Source organism: Pongo pygmaeus, chromosome 6, assembly GCF_028885625.2.
Source record: "Pongo pygmaeus isolate AG05252 chromosome 6, NHGRI_mPonPyg2-v2.0_pri, whole genome shotgun sequence".
Classification (NCBI taxonomy): Eukaryota; Metazoa; Chordata; class Mammalia; order Primates; family Hominidae; genus Pongo; species Pongo pygmaeus.
Genome location: NC_072379.2, coordinates 142,060,758 through 142,079,760, shown reverse-complemented (window position 1 = coordinate 142,079,760; position 19,003 = coordinate 142,060,758). Strand labels below are relative to the sequence as shown.

Sequence of the window (19,003 nt, the reverse complement as noted above, 5' to 3'; positions counted from 1 at the left end):
GCAGACTGAGGCCTCACCACACCGAACTTGCAAATTCCCTTCTTTCCATTTAATGAGGAGGAGGCTGGTGGAGAGGCGGAGGACCAGAGAATGCAGCCATCGGGAGGGTTGAGTTTGGTGTGGGGCATCTCTCACAGAGGCTGTTGGAGCCCGGCTCACATCCCACATGTCCCTTCTCAGACCAGTGTCCAGGGCTGAGTCACGGGCATCGTCATTCTCAGACCTCCACTGAGCCCTGCTGCCTCAGGTGTTGCTGAAGGAGCTGGATGTGGTGCAGCAGCTTCTTCTGGTGGCCAGCCAGGGTGATGCCCAGGGCAGGCAGGTCTCTGGTGGGGAGGGAGGGGATCAAATCCGGGCCAGCTTCTCCGAGATCCCCAATACGATCCCCAGCCAGGGGCCCGGAGCATTCGCCCCCACCCTACCACTCCCTGCTTACTCCAGGCTGAGCTGAGCCACATCACTGAAGGTACAGAGGCCAAACTTGGAGAAGTTGTCCTGGTAGCACTCCAGTCCAATGGCTGAAAGCCAGGCCTGGGGTGAGTCCAGACAAGGAAAGTCCAGGGCCACAGGGGTCAGAAGGGCCTGGGAAGGCCTAAGAGGGGAGAGGCAAGCAGGGTCAAGGTCTCCTCTTCATCTTAGCCCCTCTCCTCAGTTTTCTTTAGGTTTACATCTACCCTCCCTGGCTTTCCCAGGCTCTAGCCCCAAGCTCCAGACCTTTCCCCTGGGTCCCTGCCAGCCTGCAGGGTATCTGGCTTGCGGATCATCTTGTCAAATGCAGCCACCAGCTGGTCAAAATGAGGCCGCCGGGCACGGTCCTTCTGCCAAGTGTCCAACATAAGTAGATGTAATCCAGGAGGACAGCCTGGAGGCGGGGGCAGCCGGAACTCCTGCTCTATTGCATTTAGTACCTGGGGGTCGGAGGAAGACTATGACGATGGGAAGTTTTGTTAGTAGAGGGGAGTACTTTGTTTGTTGGGTAAGAGGGTGGGCTGGAATCTGGTGGAGCATGAGGTTGGAGTAGAGAAGGAACTCAAAGATATGGCAATCCAAGAGCCATGAGATCTTAGAATACAAACGGAGTAGAGAATGGAGGTCCTAGAATGTTCCAACCTGGGAGGGATCGGGGTGGGAAATCAGCAGTGTCTAGGTCGGTGCTCACCTCCTGCTCACTCATGTCCCAGTAAGGCCGTTCTCCATAACTCATCACTTCCCACATGAGTATCCCAAAGCTCCAGACATCACTGGATGTTGTATGCTTTCCATGTGCAATGACCTCTGGGGCTGCCCAGCGAAGCAAACAACTTGGACCCTGAGGGGTAAAGTCAAAAGCAAATAGTCATAATCATAGTAATAGTCACGCTTATTGAGCAACTACTATGTGCTCAGATATGTCAAGGGTTTTACATCAAGCATCTCATTTAATCCTCATAACAACCCTCTAAGGTGGATGATATCATCTCCATTTCACAGAAGCAGAAGCAATAGTCACGTTTATTGAGCAACTACTATGTGCTCAGATATGTTAAGCGTTTTACATCAAGCATCTCATTTAATCCTCATAACAACCCTCCAAGGTGGATGATATTATCTCCATTTCACAGAAGCAGAAGGTGACGCTTAGACAAAGTGAACTTGTCCAAGGTCACAGAGCTGGAGAGCAGAGTGTTAAGAATTTGTACCCAGCTGTGCTGACTCTGGAGTCTGTGTAATCTCCACAATGGGGGAAGGGCAGGAGGTAGTTCTAGATTGTTGCAGGTCTCCTCCCCTCCCTCATCCCCTTTGTCTCGGTCCCTGAAATCCCTCAAACCCCGTCGCCTAGGCTTTCATCTCCCCATCACACAGGAGAGCCTCCCTCCTTTCAGAGACTATGACATCCCAGCTGAGGTACCTACCCCAGATTCCAGCTCACCCCCGACCCCAGCACCTGCTGGGGTATGCCACAAGGCCCCAGGCTGTGCCTCCAAGGCTGTGCTCTCACCTGAGGACTGTGGCCAAGACGGGCCACCTTGCACACCAAGTGGCTATTCACCAGCACGCTGTGGGCAGATAGCGAGCGATGGACAAAGGCAAAGCTGGACAGGTACTGCATGGCAGCAGCCACTCCCCGCTGCATGGCCACCAGCTGCAGGCTGCTGAACTGGCCCTCCCGCTGCTGAGGGGCAGGGGCAGGGGGCAGAGGTCAGAGATCGGAGACAGGGGGAGACCTCAACATACTGCACAGCAGACAACAGCATGAGGGGGAGGGTGTGGAATCAGAAAATGGCTAGGAAGGAAGGACGGAGACCGTGGAAGGTGGGGTGGTAAGAAGCAAAGATACAGGACCCTGTCTCCTGGAAGCTTTCCTGGACCCAAGACCCTCCTCCTTCACCCAGGCTGGACTGACCCTGAGGAAGCTGTCCAGGGGGCCAAGCTCCATGAACTCCGTCAGCACCATGAGGGGTCGGCTCTTGGTGACCACGCCCTCCAGCCGCAGGATGTTGGGGTGCTGGAACTGACCCAGCACCGCGGCCCGGCCCAGGAAGGTCATCTGCAGGCTTTCGGCGCCCCCGGCCCACAGGGCCTGGATGGCCACGGTCTGCTCCCTCCGTCCCCGCGGCTGCAGGCGGCCCCGGCGCACTTCTCCAAAACAGCCTGGGAGAATAGGTATAGGTTGGGGTGGGGATCAAGGCTCACAGCGTCCTGCTGTGTTTGGATGGGACTCTGGCCAGCGGAGGCCACAAGGGAGCCCCGTCCCTCTGATCCCTGCCTTGCCCCTGCTGTACCTGTCCCAATGACCTCCTCAATCTTGATATAAGCAGGATCGACCTCCCGGGCAAGTTCTCGGATGGCCTGGTAGGGGTCCTCGTAGGTGGAGGGGTCGATGTAATACTTCACCCCGAGTCCTGGAGGGGTGTGGAGTATGTTATGAGCGTGTTGTGAAAGGCAGGGCTGCCCGCGCACCCCAGACATGCCCACTTACCTCCAGAAGATTGTGCCAAGGAGCTCCCCCAATCTTGGGGGGGATCCAGCCTTGCCTGCCATGTGATCCAGCCTTGCCTGCCATGTGCCCCACCCGTGTGTTCCCCAGCCCCACCCATTTCCTCTCCTCATCCCCACCTGGGCTGCTGTATTGCTGCAGCTGCTCCGTGTAGCCAGTCCCACGCCGCTTCCTGAGGAACAAAACGGTGACCAGGGATGACGCTCCCATTTCCACCCCCTTGCTATCCCCTTGTCACCCTCGCAAACTGCTCTTTAGTCGGTCTGTGGAGGGGGGACGCCAGCCTGGGCCTCCTGCCCACCTCCACGTGGGGCCCAGGGCAGGGGCTGGCTGACGGGAGGAGCACCAGTGTGAGGTTTCTGCAGGGGTCTCCAGACTTGGCAGGACTTGAGGTTTGGCTGTGGAGTTAATGGTGCTGGGCAGAGTTGGGCAGGGGTGGGGACTCACCGCTGGAAGACGACCGCCAGCACGGTGATGGCTGCCAACAGGAGGAAGGCCAAAGCCCCCAGGATGGAGCCGATCACCAAGGAGAGTCTTTCCGGAAGCTGGGAGGACAGCTCCCCTGGGGGACCAGCCAACAGGGTCACAGGTGGGCCAGGTCTCTCACAGGTGCTTGTTCATGTGCCCAGGCACCCACACACACCACAGGCACACACAACATGCACGCGCATGCCGCAAACCTCCCACATCCATGCACAGGGACACACAACACATACACACACCCACAGCCCTCCCACATCCACACACAGGGACACACAACACATGCACACGCCCACAGCCCTCCCACATCCACACACAGGGACACACAACACACACACACATCCCCACAGCCCTCCCACATCCACACACAGGGACACACAACACACACACACATCCCCACAGCCCTCCCACATCCACACACAGGGACACACAACACACACACACATCCCCACAGCCCTCCCACATCCACACACAGGGACACACAACACACACACACACATCACCACAGCCCTCCACATCCACACCCAGGGACACACAACACACACACACATCCCCACAGCCCTCCCATATCCACACTCAACATGCATACATATCCCTACAACTCCCCACCTCCCCGAGGAGCCCCTAGGTCAGCTGCTGAGCAAAAGGCACTCTCCTTTCCCACAGAACTTCTGGTTGGAAAGCACGGGGCCAGGGTTCAAGGCCGGACAGTCCCTGGGCCTTTCCTCACTACCCACTTGGGCCTTCACCTGCCCATCTGGCCCCGACCCCCACTCACCTTGAGGAAGCGTCTGGAAATAGACTTTGCCCCCGTAGGGGCCGTGGCCGGCAGCAGTCCGGGCCCGCACCTGGAAACCATAGATGTGGCCAGGGCTCAGCTGTGTCACGGTGGCAGTGTTGGTCTCGCTGGTCAGGGTGAAGGAGTGGGATTCGTCTTCTGCCTGGGGGTAACAGCCACTCACTCCCTGCCTGGCCCCCTCCTGCCCCTGCTTCTGCCCCTAAGGCCCCCAGCCACCCTCCCTGGTTAACAGAGCTCTCAGACACATGCCCAGTGCTGCAGGCTTCTGGGCACCTCTCCTTGCCCATTCAGCCTCTGGCCCCCACTGTGGGGACTGTGAGCTCCTGCCAGCCCTGTTGCGGACCCCTCGTTCCTCCTGCGCACCTGCTCACCTCTGGGCCCCACTGTGGGGACTGTGAGCTCCTACCAGCCCTGCTGCGGACCCCCCCCACTCCTCCTGCACACCTGGTCATAGTAGCGGAGCTGATAGTCCAGGATGTTCCCATTGGTCTGGTCGGGCTGCGGCCAGGACACCGTGATGCTGTTGGATGCCCGGCTCACCTGGTGCACCACAGGGACAGCAGAGGGCACTAGAGTGCAAAAGGAAAATTATTATGGGGATAGGAGTCCCTGGGAGCAGGGTCAGCCTTGAGGGGAGGGTGGCAGGGGTGGACCAGGCTGGAGATCAGGAGTAGGGAGGGGGGCTCAAAGGAGCAGAGGCAGGGGATCCTGAAGGCCAAGGAAAAGGGCTCACCTTCATGGCTGGTGCTGACATTGATGGCTGCAGCCTGAGGAGGGTCAGGGCTGAGCTCAGACACCCCATTGACAGCCTGCACCTCTAAGATGTAGGGTACATGTGCCCGGAGTCCCCCCACTAACACTCGGCTCTCAGTCAGGCCTCTCTGACGAGGGTCGAAGTGGACCTCATCCCTGCAGCGGCGACAAGTGCCCCCACCACCGCTGGCAGGCTCCTGGTGGCCTTCACACTCCTTGCACACGACATTGAAGAGCAGGTCTCCTCGACCCCCCAGCTCCCGAGGCAGGCGCCAGTGTAGCATGAGTGCTGAGCCTTGCACCTCAAACCAAAGCTCCTGGGGAGCTGATGGAGGACCTGGGGGGCCAGAGGATATGGCAGTCCAAGGGCCAAAAGGGCAGGAGTCGTGGGGGTGATTGAGGAAGGAAGGAGCCAGGAGAGGGTGGGCGGCCCAGAGGGGAGGAGATAGAAGAGCATGGGGTAGGGGTAGCCCAGAGAGGCAGGATGTGGGCCCAGGGAAGGATGGGTCAGGGAGAGAAGCGGGTGGGGACAAGGAGGGGAGGAAGCCAAGAAAATAGGGGAAAAACAAGTCACTCCAAATGCAAAGAGCCCCCAGTGTTGCCTGCTCCCACTTCTGGCCCCTCTCCCAGTCTCTTTCCCATTGCAGGGCTGGGTGAGGAACTCACCAGTGCAGGGGGCCTCTGGTGGGTCGGAACTGGCCCGGTAGAAGCCCTCCAGGCAGGGGCAAACAGGGGCTGCTGGGTTGGGAGCGTGGCTGCGGGCAGGGCATGGTGAGCAGGGAGCATTCCCAGCAGAAGCCTTATAGAGCCCCCGTGGGCAGGCTGAGGAGGCAGAGAGGAGAGTGGGGGCGTCACACTCGCTCTGTCCACCCACCCTGAGCTCCCAACACACAGCAGGCAGGTATCCTCGCAGCCTTCTCTTCTCCAGAGCTGGTTCTCCTTTTCTTCCAAGACTGAACCCCACCCTCTCTTCCCTCAGGCAGAGATTTCTTCTGCCAATTGCTGGGACAGAATTGCATTTCCATGGATGGAGAAAGTGAGGTACAGTGGGGGCTACAGACAGGCCCAGTGCCAGATGTGGGTGTTCCCGGCTTATTGCATAAGCTCCCTCTGCGGAGGCCTGCTGCTGCAGTCATTCTCCCTAGCTGCCATCCACTGCCTTCCTCTACCTGCGTCCCTGTCACCTGGCCCAGCGAGGCAGGGACCCTCCCAACAGAAGGGCGAATGGGAACCAAAGGACTCTATTCCATAGTAACCCTGGAGCTGGAGCTAAACTCCTTTTGGTCTCCATCACTTCTCAGGCCTGAAGACTTAGGAGAAGGCAATTGCTGTGAAAGGCTCCAGAAGATTCCAGAAATTTCAGATGAGTGGGTGATAGCAAGTTTGAGTGCTTTAAGAAATAAAATTAGGGAAAATCGGGGTTCTTTCCTAAGATGGCTTATTCCTGACCTTTTGCAGATAAAATGAATTTTGGGGTGTTCAGAAGAGGAGCCCAAAGGCTGGGGGTGGGTGGGAGGTGTCGGGCAAGTGCAAGACGAGTGGGCTCTCACCTTGGCAGGCCTTGTCTCCTCGTGCTGGTTGGTATCCAGGCTGGCAGCGGCAGCCCCCGACAGCTACCATCCACTTGCCCTCCCCGTTGCAGTGCAGCCTGGGGGCGCTGCCTCCTGCCTGGCCCCCTACTCCATCCTCCTCTGGCTCTGCATGAGCCACACAGGTGCCCACAGCTGCTACCAGGGAGGCCCCCCCAGCCCCACTGGCCTGCGTCTCTGGAAAGGAGGCAAATGATCGGAGCACAGCAGGGCAGGTGTAGGAGAAGAGCCTGACAGCGACCAGGGCCAGGCAGGCCCCCGTGTCCTGGAAGGCCACGTAGAAGCCGCGTTGGGTGAGAGGCCCAAAGCTCCGCTCTTTGACGTTCAGTTGCAGTCCAGCCCGCTGCCCAGCCCCGTGGGGTCCCACAGCCCACGCTGCAGAGGAAGAAGAGGAGGAGGAGGAGGAGGGAAAGCTCTCGTCTGCTGCAATTGTGTCCACCTTGGTCCAGCGTTTGAGGTGCCAGGAGGAAACGCTGTCAGGGCTGTCGGGCTCCTCAGCCTGACGGTAGTAAAGGGTGAAGGTCTCCCGGCAGGTGCCGCCGCTCACACCCAGGCTGGAGCATGCCCGCACGGAGAAGTGAAGTCGAATATGCGCCCTCTGGGCCCCGCGCCGCTCCACGAAGTGTGTCTGCAACCAATTGTCCTGCCCGGTGCCTGGAGGGGCCCCTGCCACATGACATGCTTCAAAGGTCCGAGTCAGGCGTCGCTGGTCATCCAGAACACTCACCTCGTCCCACTGCAGGAAGGGCCAGGAGAAGCTTTAGGGGCTCCGGGCTTAAGCAAGGTGAGGTAGAGGGTAAAGGGAAGGGGACATATCTCTTCCACTGAGACTTAAAATTAATGACAAGCAAAGCAGATAGAGGATACCTTGAAATCTTGGTGCTCTAGAGGGAGGGATCCTTTTCCCATAATCCTCACCCAGGGTTTCCTTCATGAATTCCACTCTCCAGGGAACAGGGAGGGGCAGGGCCAAGGGATTCAGGTTCAGAATTAGAGTGGCACTCACCCCCCCTGGTGGGTAGGTGAGCCAGCCAATCTCAGATGTCTCTCCGGTGGTGTCCAGCAATACCTCTGCCCAGAAATAAGAGGGGTACACAGTGGCCAAGCCTCCAGCCAGCACTGCCAGCCCCTACTCTGTTCCCACCGGGAACAAAAGAATGCCCCACCCGGGCCCATGACTTTGCCAGCACGAGCACAGCTGTCCGTCAGTGTCCTTTCTCTGACAAATCTGATGTGGGTCTTCATTATCCTCACCATGCCTTTCCCTTTATTGATGTCTTCACTCTTATCTACCTTTTCTAAATCTTTCCCACTTCCGCCTTGCACTGGGTCTCTATGGCAGGTCAGGGTTCTCCTGTCTCCCCTCCTTCTTACCTTCCAGAGCCAGAACTGAAGACACCAGGAGCAGCACCCATAAGCTACACACCATGCCCGCCACTCTGTTCCCTAACTGGGCAGCCCCTTCAGTAGCCATGGGACATCTTCAGGGCGTCCACCATCGCCCCAGCCACCACCCTGCTCCTGGGTGGGGCTGCAGCTTTTGCAAGACTCAGGGTGTACAGCTAAGCTTGCTTCCTGAGGAGACACACAAGACCAGAAGACGCAGGTGGGAAGAAAGTGTTTCTTCATATACAGCCCAGGCTCCAAAAGCTGACCCCGTGTCTTTGTCTCCTCCTACAGCTCTCAAATCCCCCCAGCACCCACCATGGGACAGAAGCCAGGTTGCATACTGCCTCTCCTGAGCCTGTGCACATTTGACCATCTTGGAGTGTTCATGCCTACTCCCTGTGTGACCCTGTCTCTGTGTTCATTTCTCACAGCTCTCCCTCCTAGAAGTGGGGCAGAGGGTGTTTCTGGGTCAATCTTACCCTTTTTTTTTTTTTTCTGCAAGGGGTTATTCCAGTTCTTTCTCTTCATTTACTCTCCTCCCTTCCTCCAACAGCCACCCTGTATTGGAAGTTAGAAGATTTTCATTAAAGGCAGCTGGTTAAGAAGCTGCTGCATCCTACCGACACATCAATTGGATCCTCACAACACCGCCCCACCCCCGATGGACCTGGATGCTCTAGAAATTTCAGAGGGGCAGTGAAGCAGTGAAGCGGGAGGGACACAGGAAGATGGCTGTGGGGTATGATGGGAGGGAAGGGACCAGAATAAATGCAGAAAGAATACAAGCATGAAGATTCAGTCTGATAAATTAGACAGTGCAGGGAGGGGGCAGAGCTATGGAGCTCTGGCATACACTTTGTGAACAAAGATCCTGGTGCCCCAAGGGGTGTGTGTTTTCCTAGAGCTTACAGAAGAATAACCCTATGGCTTTAACATATGAAAAGATGCTTCTTGATGCTCACATTGAAAGGAAACCATGTTAAAACCACAGCAACAGGCCATTTGTTATAGAAGGAATATTTGTGCCCGCCCCCCACCGCCCCCACCATTCATATGTTGAAATCCTAACTCCCAAGGTGATGGTGTTAGGAGGTGGGGCCTTTGGGAGGAAATTAGGTCATGAGGGTGGAGCCCTCACTAATCATGAGATTCGTGCCCACATGAAAGAGACCCCAAAGGGCTTTCTCACCCTTTTTCTGCCATTCGAGGACACAACAAAGAGGAAGGCAGTCTGAAACCTAGAAGAGAGGCTTCACCAGGAACTGACCATGCCGGCACCCTGATTTTGGACTTCCCAGCATCTAGACTGTGAGAAAGATATTTCTATTGTGTATAAGTTACTAGGTCTATTGCACTTTGTTATGGCAGCCACAGTTGCCTAAGACACCATTTTTACCACATTGGAGAAGGTATGGGAAATAGGTTCTCTGTACATACTCTGCTTGAGTCCAAATTGGAATATTCTCTTGGGAGGATAATTGGGTAATATTTTTCCAGCAGCTACATTGTAAGAATGTGTCCTTCAGGTACTGTATACTCGTATGGGTTTGCACAGATGTTTGAACAAAGACATTAATTACAAATTGTTTATAAGAGAAAAGGCTGTAAACTAACTGTCCATCAATTGGAAGATGGTAAAATTATGGTACATCCTTAGAAAGAAATATGGGCAACTGTTTATGCACTGATATGAAAATCATTTCCAAGTGAAAGTGGGACAATGGAGAACAGTGTAAAGTAAGCTCCCCTTTGTTAAGAAGGATATATACACATACATATGTATGGAAGGATATCTATGGAAGAGCATCCAAAACCTGTGAAAAAGGCAAAGGAAGTGGACTGAGACCCAGTGCAAGGGAGACTTACTTTCATTGTATTCTCATTAATTGTATCCGTTTAAATTTTTGCATTCTTAAACTCTTGCATGTGTATTATTCTTTCAACTAAATCATTAATTAAAATTTTCTTTAAAACTATAGGATAATAACTGTTTAGTAAAGTTAATCAAAACAGTGTTCATATCCTTATAATGCCTTCTCAGAACTATGTAGTAAGCTACCTCTTATATAAAACCTTCCTGTACCTTCAGAAGGCACACCACAAAGCTCATGAGCAAATGAACAGAAGGAATAACTACCTCCAGTGTCACAATGAAGACAAACAGGCTTGGCACCTCCTTTGCTTGTTGATCTAGAGATTGGTGGTTCTCTATCTCTCCTTGTGTCTGAGTCTCAGAAGTCTGTGAATTGGGTGGACTATAATCCCTTTATTTCTGTGAAGAAAAAAAAAGAGACATGTTGCCCAGATTGCTCAAAAGACATAGAACTGAGAGAGAGAAAAAAAAAAAAAAAAGCCAATTAGAAGAGAAGCTGTGATTTGTTTTTCCTGGATATATATGGCCTTGGGATTGTTGAAAACTATCATAAAACAAAAATCAAACTATGAAACTTTAATTGTGACAAATATGAAAATCATAATTTGATTCCTACTAATTTTTTTCTGGTACTGCGGGCTGTGCTCTCCATGAAGTTATCATGGAAAGACACCATTTCTACATACGTGTGGGCTGACATAGAGTGGGCACCTGCCAACTAGCCCCTGAAACTCACCTTTTATACATCTTTAATCCGATTTGTGAAATAGAGAATTCAATTTACAGCCTATGGAGACAAGTAAGGAGCATTTCCATATGGCAAATTGCTCTTAAGTAATGTTCTTTGCAAAAATGTCTGAAATGCTACTAGGATCCTTCACAGATGGAATAAATGCTTTGGAGAGGAACGGGAAGATCAAGAAGTAAAAAGCAGGCATAGCTATTAAATTCTGTAACCTTGGCACCATCACCAATGGCTGTTTAATAAATATCCTAAAGTAATTCATGTCGTAAGTGCATCCCCCCCAAACTCTCAATGGCTTAATTTGGAGACATGCTTGACACACTGAAGCAAACCAGAGTCACGGAGTCCTTAGAAATACTGTTATCAGGGAAAGAAAATGCCAGCAGCAGGTTTTTAAACAATGAAGGCTATTTTACCATTTGCCTAGAAGTTATTCTTTAAAATAGTCTCTTTCTTTCACTCAGAACATGGATGGATTCTGTAATCTGTACAAAGAAGAAACAGTAAGCCCTGTGTCTTCTCAAGCTTACAACTAGACAAATAATCATGAAGAAGGAACAATAAATATTTTGGAAATATTTCAATGAATTATTTTGAAAGACAGCCAAGCAAGATAGAAAAGATGTGCTGCAGATAATATCAGCTGTCCGATATGGAACACTCTGGAAGATGAATAGCAAGATATTTGCTTTGATGACCTGAACTACAAGGAACACAGTCACTTGTGGTTGCAATAGGGCGTGCTTGCACAGCCTTAGCATGCCTCGTAATGACAACACGAAGCTGGCCTCCCTCCAGAAGATCCAGAAAAGAGCAAAAGCAATTATGAAACATGGATGTTAAGGCCACTCAGCTTCTGCCATCAAGAAAAAGCATAAAGAAAAGAAGAAAATGGAGACACTGCCTGTGGATGGCCACTTCAGCAATTTTTTGAAATTTTACTAAGAACAAAGATATTCATTAAAAAGAAATGGTTGAGGATCTTAAAGTACCCAGAAGGATACTTCTAATGTTTGATGAGGACCTCTTTTAGATTCAGATCCAGAAGATTGAAGGTTATAAGTACATTTTTTCAGAAAAAAGAAATTGTTGCTGAGTCAGACTAGGAAGTTAGGTGAGTTCTTACTTATCAAACCAGATAAATTCAAGACTTTCAACTTTAATATATAAAAAGAATATGGGTGTACCCCTGTTGCAGGAATCCAAATAAAGAAAAAGGAAGCTTTATTAAGATATGGAATAAATTGCTGTCAGCAAATTCATACCACTGCAGATTCTTTTGAAGCCAATTTCAAAGGCAGAAACATAAGTGACAAGAACACGGCTGCTCCACATGCCTGGAATGCTAAGTAAGCAGGACTCAGAACTTGATTTTTCAAAGGTGTCTTCAATGGTTGTGGGCATGGAGCATCCTCTGCATTTGGTCCAGGAGAGCATCCCAGGAACAGGCCAGTACATGTCTCCTGCCACAGAGGTGGGAAGCAGCCTCTGCAAGGCCAGGCCCCTTGCTCCTCTCTCACAGCCTGTTTGAGAGTCCTCTCTCCTCCGACTTACAAAAGGAACTGGTCAGTATTCAAAAATTCTCTAACACAAGAATGTGCAAAAGAACTTATCTCCTTTAGAAAAACATTCACATTTCAGATGTGTATAAGGTTTTAAAAACATAAAACCAGAAGCAGCAGTAATGTGAATGTAAAATAATGGTGGAGAAAATGAGACTGATTAGACAAAGTTTTAGGTAACGAAAATTGCAGTCTATGACTTTATAATATTTTCTCAATTTCTTTTATAGATATATCACTCAATATATTTTTGATACAGTAGAGACAATAGATCCACAAGCCTGCTACATCTCTTTGGTTTACAAAAATAAGACTGTTTCTTAGGTATCAAGGTTGTGTTTTGTTTTCAGAAACTGGCAAAAATTAAAGATCGAGACCATCCTGGCTAACATGGTGAAACCCCGTCTCTACTAAAAATACAAAAAAAAAAAAAAAAAAAAAATTAGCCGGGTGTGGCGGCGTGTGCCTGTAGTCCCAGCTGCTGGGGAGGCTGAGGCAGGAGAATGGCGTGAACCCGGGAGGCGGAGCTTGCAGTGAGCCAAGATTGTGCCACTGCACTCCAGCCTGGGCAACAGAGTGAGACTCCGTCTCAAAAAAATTTAAAAAAAAAAAGAATGATTTCAAAGAAATTAAATTGGTAAATCGGTAAGAATTTAAAAAATTAACTGTGCTCCAATTAAATGCTAAATATGATACTTCCATGAGCAAATCAAGCCTACTTAATATAGTTTATGCACCTCAATCCACAAAGTGAATTTTTAAAGATTAAATAACGTAAGCCAAATAAGCTTGGAGGAAGGTAGGCAGAAGACATATTAGGCCATTAAAATGGGTTACTGTGGGAGGTAGAAATGAAGGATTGTAGGTGGGGGCATTAATTTTGTCTTATACATAAGTCAATTATTTTTCTTGTTACAGTAAGCATACCTTATTTTTATAATTAACGTAAAATCTCATAATTAAAATCTAAACAAAAAAGAAAAATATTTGTAAAACCTAGACAAATAAGCATACGTTTACATTTTATTCACTCCCCACACCCTTTTCCTTCTATGTTTCAAAATATCCAAAAATGTTCACCTATAACAAGAAGGTAGAGGTGGAGATACAATAGGAGCTGAGAATGAATGAGTGAAATAATGCCAACAAGAAAAGCAAAATAATTGTTATCTCTGGCTAGTCTTTAAGCTTCTCTCCCAAGAAGTTCAAACTGTCCCGCTGCTGACATCGTGCACGCTTCTCTTCGACAATGTCAAGCAAAGGGATGAGGCTATGAAGGGACAGAGGGGAACCCAGGGGACTGTCCACTGGGAACACATAGTAAAGGGCATGGCCCCAAAGCGAGCCCAGACAGGAACAATTTAGTGAGACAAAGCAGGCTGCAGAGTCCAGCAGGGACAGAACAGTCCTGAGGGCAAAGGGGCTCGAGGTTTTATGTCTGGTGTGGCTGCTGGGCTGGTCCTTACACCTGTGAGCCACACAGGTCAGTGTGGGAGGGGTCAGTACCACAGGCCCTGTCCCCCAACCTGTTCCACAGCTGTTAAACACCCAGGAAATTCCAGTATAATCCTTGCTCAGTTTAATGCCGAAGCCTCTATCCTTTAATCTCCACCTTGGAGATCTCTTCGTGCTCTGGCCTCCTGCCTTGAGAAGGATCCCATCATCAGGCTTTATGGAGGCATCCAGGGCGGACAGTGAGGAGGTGGCTGTCCTCCGGCTCTTCTATTCCCTGCTTCCTTGGCTGGAGAAGCCAATTTGTAGATTACCTAGCAGAGGACAGTCCTGTGTCCCTGGAGGCCTCCAGCCCCTGAGAATGTCCCCCAGAGCACTGTGACTCAGACAAATGTGCCTCCCACTCCCAGGCTGTGGAGCTGGGGGAGGCTTTTAAGATGCAGGCAGTGTCTAGGTCTAGCCAGACAGCCACTTAGAATGAGCCACTCTGTGCACTGATGGGGGACATGCGTGGCTCTGGAAAAGAGCATAAGGGAGGGTGTTAAGGCAGGAGGCAAATGTGCCTGAGAGATGAGTAAGTGGAAGGTTGTGGAAGAAAGCCCCTGAGTGCCACGAGTAGCACCTGCGTCAGCAGTGCCTGAGGATGTGTCTACCTGGCGGAGTGTGTAAGGGAATGTGTATGAGGTGAGGTGGGCGGGAGCAGATGCTGTCTGTGTAGGGGGGAGCTGTTGCTTTCCTGTGGCAGAAGATGCATATCAGTGCTGGTTCCGGAATGGTTCCATGGGCCCTTCTTCCTCACCTTCGGCCCCTGCTCTACCCCCAGTCTGGCTGTGAGTTGCTCTTGGCCCCAGGAGGTACTTCTGCAGAAACACCTGGGCTGGCAGAGGGAGCCAAGCGGGGGGCGTGGAGGAGTGGGTAAAGAAAGGGAAACCTGAGGCTTCCCAAACCCTCCAGAACCTGCCATCCTCCTTCTACCTAGAGTGGGGAGTGGGGTGGGAACTCAGGGTCTAGGGCCCCGGCTCAGGACAGGGTGATAGCAGAACAGCCGTCCCAGAAGGAGGATCCTGCCTTTCCCATGCTCAGCCCACCACAGCCTGTTGCTCCCCAGCATTCTGATAACTCAGAGTCATTGCCAACCATCTTCTTGCACCCTGAATGGAGTAATAGACTCCAAACAAGTCCTCCTTCTGAGGCCACCAGGTAAGTACATAGGCACCCCCACCCTAATCTTCCTTTGAGAAAAAAGGCCCACTGCCCTGAAAAAGGCAAGTGGCCCCACTGAGCAGCACTCAGAAGCCTCAATACTCCAATGCCCCATTACTTGGGCAGCTTCTGTGGTCTACTAACAGCCCCACACAACTCCCTCCCACTGGTCTCTCAGCTCAGGACCAGCATCTCCCCTCCTAGAGCCTCCGTCAAGTTCCCCTGGCGGGTGGAGGGCCTGGGTTAACTGGGAACAGGTCCAGCCGCTCCGCTCCATGGGCGCTGCCAGGGACATTACAACATTGCTATGCTGGGTCCATGCCAGCTCCCCCAGGGATGGGAGGAGAGAGGGTGCCAGACGGCCAAGATCGGTGGGTGGGGGTGTGGGGCAAGCAGGGCCAAGCACCCAGATGGAGGGAGCAGAGCGAGGGTGGAGCTGGGGCAGGAGCACGCAATAGCCTTTGGTTGCACGTTGTGGGTGATGGCTGGGCAGCAGGAACCAAGCGTTCCTTCCACCTCCAAGGCTTAACTGTGGTCATGGGGCTGGGGGGGACAGTGCCTTGTGGGGAGCAGGGAACAGATGTGTGGTCAGCCTCCTGACTCCTCCCAGCTCCAAGGGGATTGGAGTGATGCCACTGGAGTCAGAGGGGTGGCAATCCCGTTCCAAGCGTGGAGCTCCGTCTCTGCGAGGACCCTCCCAGATTAGGACTCCTAAGCCAGAGCCAGAGGAGAATGTCTGGGAACGCAACTGGGGGATCCTAACAGCAAGGGTAATGGGGTGTCAATAATGCCAGGTCAGAGTGGAGTGACAAGGGGGTAGCCAGGTTGACCGTTTCCTCACCCTTCATGAACCCCACTCTGGCCTTGAGGAAGGATCCTCAGTACTCCCCCAGGAAGCCACCTAGGGGCTGGGCAGCCCCACTACTCTTGCAAACCTTAATTCCTCTGTCCCCAAGCATACTGTCCCCGATCCTCACAACGCCGCCTGCTAACCCCGCGGGCTCACCTTCCCATTGGCCGCAGTCTCCGCAGGTCTGCGCCCCCCGAGGCCTCGCAGTGGACCCGGGGCTCCTGGAGCTCGCACGGTGCCACCCGCGTCTTCTCCAGTCCGGGGACCCCGTTGCACCCGGCCGGGGTCCGTTCGGCGCCGCAAGTCCCTGATTCCGGGTGGACCTGACGCTGGCGGCAGGAGCTGCTCCAGAGGTGGGGCGCCGGGAGATCCTGGGGGCCCGCGTCGCGATTGCCGTCGCCAACCTGGGTCCCGGGTCCCGCCGCCGGCTGCTCTAGAGCCGCGGCTGGAGCGAGCGCAGCCCGGCCCGCCCCCTCCGCGTCCCCTCCCAGGCCAGCCCGGCCCGCCCCTTCAGCCCCTTTGGCCGCCTTCCCACTCCCTTCTTCCGGGGAGCCGAGCCCGCCCTCCCGGCCTAGGCGATGAGTGCGCGGCGCCCGCTCCTCCGCCCCGGCGCGCGGGGGAGACGCGGGGCGCGCCCGGGGCCCCGCCTGTGCGCCGGGAAGGGGGCGGCCTCCTCCCGCCGGTCTCGGCCGGGAGGATCGCACGCGTGGGGCGCCTGCAGGAATGGGAAGGGAAAAGGCTGTCTGTAAAGCCCCTGGGCTCGGGCTTGGCTTGGGTCGGACACCCGCGGAGCGAAGCACAACTGGCGGACCGTGGCAGTCCAGGGCAGGGCAGAGCCCCGCACACACCCCCTCGCACCTCCCTCCTTTTCGGCTTTAACTCTAGGAACTAAAACAGTGGGGCTCCTACTCAGCTTTGAACTAAGGTGGGCGTGAGCTGAGCAAGAGAGAAGGAAGGAAAAGCAGGGGGTGGAGGGAAAGACAAACTGAGAAATCTGGGAGAGTACGGGCGGTGGTGGGGGGAGCCCAGGCAGCGGGAGAGGGGGGCGTCTGGGTATGAACGCGTCGCCGTGCTAGCCGGGAACTCTTCTCTCTTTTCGTGTCTGAATCTTGGTCAACGTTGGGGCTTCTGAGTCGAACCTCCCACCATCTACCCTCCCCAAGGGGCAGGGCAGTTGGGTTGAAAAGGGGAAGCGCTGCTGTGCGCCTGGCTCTGACATGGCTTGGGCAAGTCGCCGCACCTCTGGGTGCCTCCTCCCTCGGCCGCGCTCCGGAGAGAACCTCCATGCGGCGAGGAGGGGCGGTGCAAGGTGCTCTCAGCTGGCGCCTGGAGGCAGGGTTGAGGAACCGAGGGGGCGCCGCGAGGAAAAGTGTTTCCGCCCACCTCTAACCCCTTCTCTAGCCGAGGACGGGGATTTGGGGTCTATTGTTTGGGTCCTACAGAGCTGGGCTGGGGCCTTGCCACGAAGTGTTGCTACCACCTGCTGGTTTTTCCAGGGAACACAAGCACGCGGTGCAATTCCCTTTGCCCCCTTTTCTTCCTGTATCTGCCTGTCCCATCTTGCTCCCCTGTTTATTAAAGCAAATGGGCTGATCAAAACTGGTACTTAAAGAGCATTCAGAAGCCGAAGAAAATTGTGAAAGAGATCTATGAGCCAACAAACACAATAAACAAAACAATGAAACTCAGTAAGAGTCACCTGGGAGAGACAAACAGGCTTTAATGAATTGACTGAATGAGTGATAGAAAGATAAAGGCTACCGAACAAGTTCCCACTTGGCCAGGGGTTTGTTCACTCTTAATATCAGGAGTCAGTAAATAAGTCTGATAGTATTTAATGATTCTGCATTGGACGTCATTAATAATTCCACTTGTACTGACGGTTCTACTTTATCTTGTTTCTTCCCTTTGCCCTGAAACTCAGTGGTGGAGGGCTTCCTTCATTTTCTGGTTATCTCCAAGGCTTTCAAAGACTTCTGCAAAGAAACAGAATTTGCATTGTATGTGGAATTATGTAACTCATACATTAACATGCCTGATTGCTAGACATCTATGGTTATATTGAAAACTTAAAAAAAAGACACATAACTAGATTATGTTAAAATAAAAATATGGACAAAACCAAACCGTAGTTGTTACTTTATAAAACCCAGAAATTCCTGTAGTAATTTGCAACATATCCTGTACTGACATAACAGTAAAAATACCTGCATTCTTTTCTATTGCATGATATACCTCATATTAGGTGACTATAATATGAAATGAAGTTTTTGCTGCTCAAGGCTTATGTAATTAGTTATATTTGTCTTGTTAATAAAATTTGAGAGGCATCTAGTTTTCAAAGGAAGTGTCGTACTCAGGATGCAAAGAGGTTTAAATTTGTGATTAGTCGGCTTTGCATCCTAATTACCTATGTCTTATCAAACCAAGTTTTAATGGTAGGTGGACAGCATAGAATGCATTGTTAAAGTATACTGCAACTTGCAGCTATTAAAAAGCAAAGTAATGAATTCCTTTTTAAAGTTTAAGGTAAATTTTTTGCTATAATTTGTTTGGTGCCTGGGACACTCCAGGTGCTTAGAAGTGTTATAGAATGAATCAATAAAAAATAATATTTAAACTTTTTTATGTGGGTGGGCACGGTGGCTTATGCCTGTAATCCCAGCACTTTGGGAGGCTGAGGCGAGAGGATCACCTGAGGTCAGGAGTTTGAGACCAGCCTGGCCAACGTGGTGAAACCTCATCTCTACCAAACAATACAAAAATTAGCAAAGCGTAGTGATGCATGCCTATAGTCCCAGACACTCAGGAGGCCAAGGTGGGAGAATCGCTTGAACCCGGGAGGCGGAGGTTGCAGTGAGCCAAGATTGTCCTACTGCACTCCAGCCTGGGCGACAGAGTGAGACCCTGTTTCTTTCTATATATATGTATATATATATATATTTTTGACTTGCTCAAAAAAAACCCTGGAGTATTGCTAATGGGCAGGACCTAATAAAGTTTATGGCTCATAGAATTAATCATTTCTGGCACACAACAATCTATTATGTAAATTTGGAGCCAAAAGGAACTGCTGACTAGAAAACTCCAGGTGAGATAGGAAGGCTCCTAGATTGGCTCTGCCTCATTTTTTTCTGAGTTTTTGCCTCCTTCTTGGGCCTTGCTCACTCCCCTAGGATGTGCAATTTTCTTCTTTATTTCCCCTTAGAACAGCTAATGTAAGCTGATGTTGTCATAAACAAAGGGCTTTACAAATAATTTCACTGATAAGAATTCTGGTAAAAAGCCATAAAGGAGTCTTCTGAGTCCCCGATCTCTTATTCCAAAACAT

The 19,003-nt window shown here is 51.9% G+C and overlaps 1 protein-coding gene across 6 annotated transcripts; it reads right to left on the bottom strand.

Annotated features, from left to right (window-relative positions):
• Positions 1–27: 27 nt before the first annotated feature.
• On the bottom strand, positions 28–16,170 carry EPHB6 (EPH receptor B6). 6 transcript variants are annotated; one of them, XM_054493660.2, is made up of 21 exons: positions 15,829–16,170; positions 10,125–10,259; positions 9,763–9,801; positions 9,177–9,293; positions 8,467–8,545; positions 7,973–8,173; positions 7,605–7,669; positions 6,560–7,334; positions 5,676–5,831; positions 4,990–5,346; positions 4,701–4,825; positions 4,236–4,398; positions 3,425–3,539; positions 3,097–3,149; positions 2,763–2,882; positions 2,384–2,631; positions 1,979–2,152; positions 1,160–1,309; positions 715–908; positions 437–592; positions 28–326 (listed from the first exon to the last, which is right to left on the bottom strand). In XM_054493660.2, exons 6-21 carry the CDS (start codon positions 8,070–8,072, stop codon positions 218–220), a joined length of 3,060 nt encoding a protein of 1,019 aa, XP_054349635.1. In that variant the 5' UTR covers positions 8,073–8,173; positions 8,467–8,545; positions 9,177–9,293; positions 9,763–9,801; positions 10,125–10,259; positions 15,829–16,170; the 3' UTR covers positions 28–217. The 6 variants fall into 6 exon arrangements, with proteins under 6 accessions (XP_054349635.1, XP_063523989.1, XP_054349638.1 ...); XM_063667919.1 differs by having other exon boundaries at positions 9,177–9,225; XM_054493663.2 differs by lacking the exon at positions 9,763–9,801.
• Positions 16,171–19,003: the final 2,833 nt, after the last annotated feature.